The sequence below is a fragment of the Dasypus novemcinctus genome, chromosome 5 (assembly GCF_030445035.2).
Source record: "Dasypus novemcinctus isolate mDasNov1 chromosome 5, mDasNov1.1.hap2, whole genome shotgun sequence".
Taxonomy (NCBI): Eukaryota; Metazoa; Chordata; class Mammalia; order Cingulata; family Dasypodidae; genus Dasypus; species Dasypus novemcinctus.
The window spans coordinates 40385410-40388045 of NC_080677.1; the positions used below are offsets into that span (position 1 = coordinate 40385410).

Genomic DNA, 2636 nt, shown 5'->3' on the forward strand with positions numbered 1-2636 from the left:
AAAAAAAATCTTTAGTCATAACCAAAGACCTCATTCTCATTAATATCTTTAAGGAACATAAATTCCAATTCTTTGCCTGAGTTATCACAACAAAAAATTGGAGAGTGCAGGGTAAACACAAGCAAGAGAAGATGAGCTAAAGGATAAACAAAACGAGGGAAAATCCGAACACAAATCGTTGGTGGTGGTGGTGGTGGAGGAGGAGGAGGTGGAGGACGTGGGGGAGGAGATTTCAAGGTGATACTGTTCTGATCACACACTTCCAGGCTAGAAAGAAGAAAAGGACTTGTGCTTACCTGTTTCTGGGCAGGCGGTTTCTGGGAGCTGTCCAATGTACTAACTGAACCTTCCGAGCCACGATCTACCGCCGTAAAAAAGAAAATGACCTTAGAGGTTTGTCCTTGAACCAAGGGGTCTCTACAGTTATCCTAGGCCATTATTTTTTATTCTTTTTAAAAATTGTTTCCTAGAATGTCATTCTGCCCCAGCGTGTGTTCTAAAAATCTCTACCCTGAATAATTGAACACAGCTATTGAAAAATAAAGGATAACCCTTCTTTGTTAAAATATTGGAGATAACATAAAATCAGTAAAATTTCATTCTCGTTATACCAAGTTTAAAACCTTTCTTTTATCTCCAAAAGTGATAGCCAAAAGTCTCCATTAAGTAGAAATCAAAACAGAATAGTTTCTGCTCTGAAGTCTATTGTCCAAATCAGTGGGGGAAATAAGGCCAATGGAAAGTGTCAGGGTAGTTCTTTGTTCACAGATACTGGCTCCGTAACTTAAAAGGCAAAAGACTCTTCAGCGGAGGGTGAGCTGATGGACCCGCTTGTTTATCACAGGGTAAATCACATTTTTTTTTGAAAGAAGAGTGAATGTAATTTTGTTGGGGGGGGGGGCGTTTGCTACGACCCCCATACTGTCATTACACAGTAAAGCACGTTCAGGAAAAATGATCTTAGCTTCTACTTTTCACTTTATTACCGTCCTAAATTCTGCCCTCAGGAAAATCCTCTACTGGAGTAGGCGATAAGAGTAGGGAAAGAAAAGTCAAGTATCTCGATTGTTAGGCTGATTGCAACAAAATAGAATTTTGAAGTCAGGGCTCCTACCACTGCGGGAGAGCTATTTGCGATGCCCTGGAAGGAGAAAGCCGGTTCCAACAGCGACTCTGGGGAATGCGCTCTGGCCCCCCTGCCATGCTTACTTAAGCTAATGGAAGGTCTTGCCTTTCAGCAGCCGCTGCACTGGGATACTGGGCAAACAGCTCCCGGTGACCCCTGGCAGGCAGGGCCTCCCCTCAGGACATCATTAAAAGGACAGACCCTTGTTTCACATCCATTGGCAGCTTTGGGTGGCAAGATTCAGGACTCCCACCCGGAAGCCAAGGAGAAGCCAGCGCGGTGGAAAACATCCTCGCTTTGAAAATACAAACCTAAAGTAAAGAACTACATGAGATAAGAAGCCCGCAGAACGTTAGTTGGCTGCGGGGGCGAGGAGAGACACCAATAGCACAGCAGGTAAGAGCTGGGGGTTGTTGCCAAGAAGGAACTCTCCCGGGTGGCGCAGCGAAAAGGATTTCAGAACTGGTGGCCTGTCCCTTTGAGTCTTCCACGAGTGACCCCGTTCTCTGCTCAAGCTTGTCTTCTTTCATCAGCTTCGAGAGCAAGAACGTTGTCAAAGCCTTCCCTACTGCTGCGGCTAATCCTGTTATTAACCGGGTTATAAATTTTAATTCCTCTGGCCCTTCGGTGATGGTGCCGCATCAGATTCAGTAAGAAGCCCATCACAAGCTCGTCCCTCCCTGCGAAAAATCGATGAGACGCAGGGCCAAGCTGACGCGATGGCAGCCTATCCGGAGAGCTGCGTGGACACCACCGTGCTGGACTTCGTCGCAGACCTGTCCCTGGCCTCGCCGGGAGGCCCTCTCCTCTGCGACTTCGCACCCGGCATCCCCTTTGGGGACCGAGCCCTTGTGTTCCTAGAGGGAAGGCCCAGGAGGCTGGCGCGCTTTGAGGAGGTGGATCCAGAGGAAGATGAAGGCGAAGTCAACGAGGGGTACGAGGAGGAGGAGGAGGAAGAGCGGGGAAGAGGCGCTTGCCTTCTGGGCCGCCCCAAGAGGAAAAGGGTCATCACCTACGCCCAGCGCCAGGCAGCTAACATCCGGGAGAGGAAGCGGATGTTCAACCTCAACGAGGCTTTCGACCAGCTGCGGAGGAAAGTGCCCACTTTTGCTTATGAGAAGAGGCTGTCCCGGATCGAAACCCTGCGCCTGGCCATAGTCTACATCTCCTTCATGACCGAGCTCTTGGAGAGCTGCAAGAAGAAGGAAACCGGCTGAGACCGGGGCTCGGGAGGGTCTGCCCCTCTTAGCTCGCGCGCGGGCTGGAGGGTTTCTGGGCCCGGCAGTGGGTGGGACGGAGAGGCCCGGAGAGGCGCTCCCAGACTGAAGGTCTGGCCTCCTGGAGCTTGGGTTCGGGGTTGTAAAATCCCCACACCCCTCGGGGAAGCAAAGCTGCAGAGTTTATATGCTCGCGATCGCCCTGGATGGACTCCGGAGCGGGGGCTTGGCCCACGCGGTGAAAGGAGTGGCGCACTGGAGGCCCGCGACGGCAGCAGTTTCCGCCTGCGGGC

The 2636-nt window shown here is 50.9% G+C and overlaps 1 protein-coding gene across 1 annotated transcript; it reads left to right on the forward strand.

Annotated features, from left to right (window-relative positions):
- The first annotated feature begins 1845 nt into the window (after positions 1-1845).
- On the forward strand, positions 1846-2343 carry FERD3L (Fer3 like bHLH transcription factor). The gene has a single exon (XM_004467956.2). The coding sequence runs from the start codon at positions 1846-1848 to the stop codon at positions 2341-2343; it is 498 nt and encodes a 165-aa protein (XP_004468013.2).
- The last annotated feature ends 293 nt before the right edge of the window (positions 2344-2636 follow it).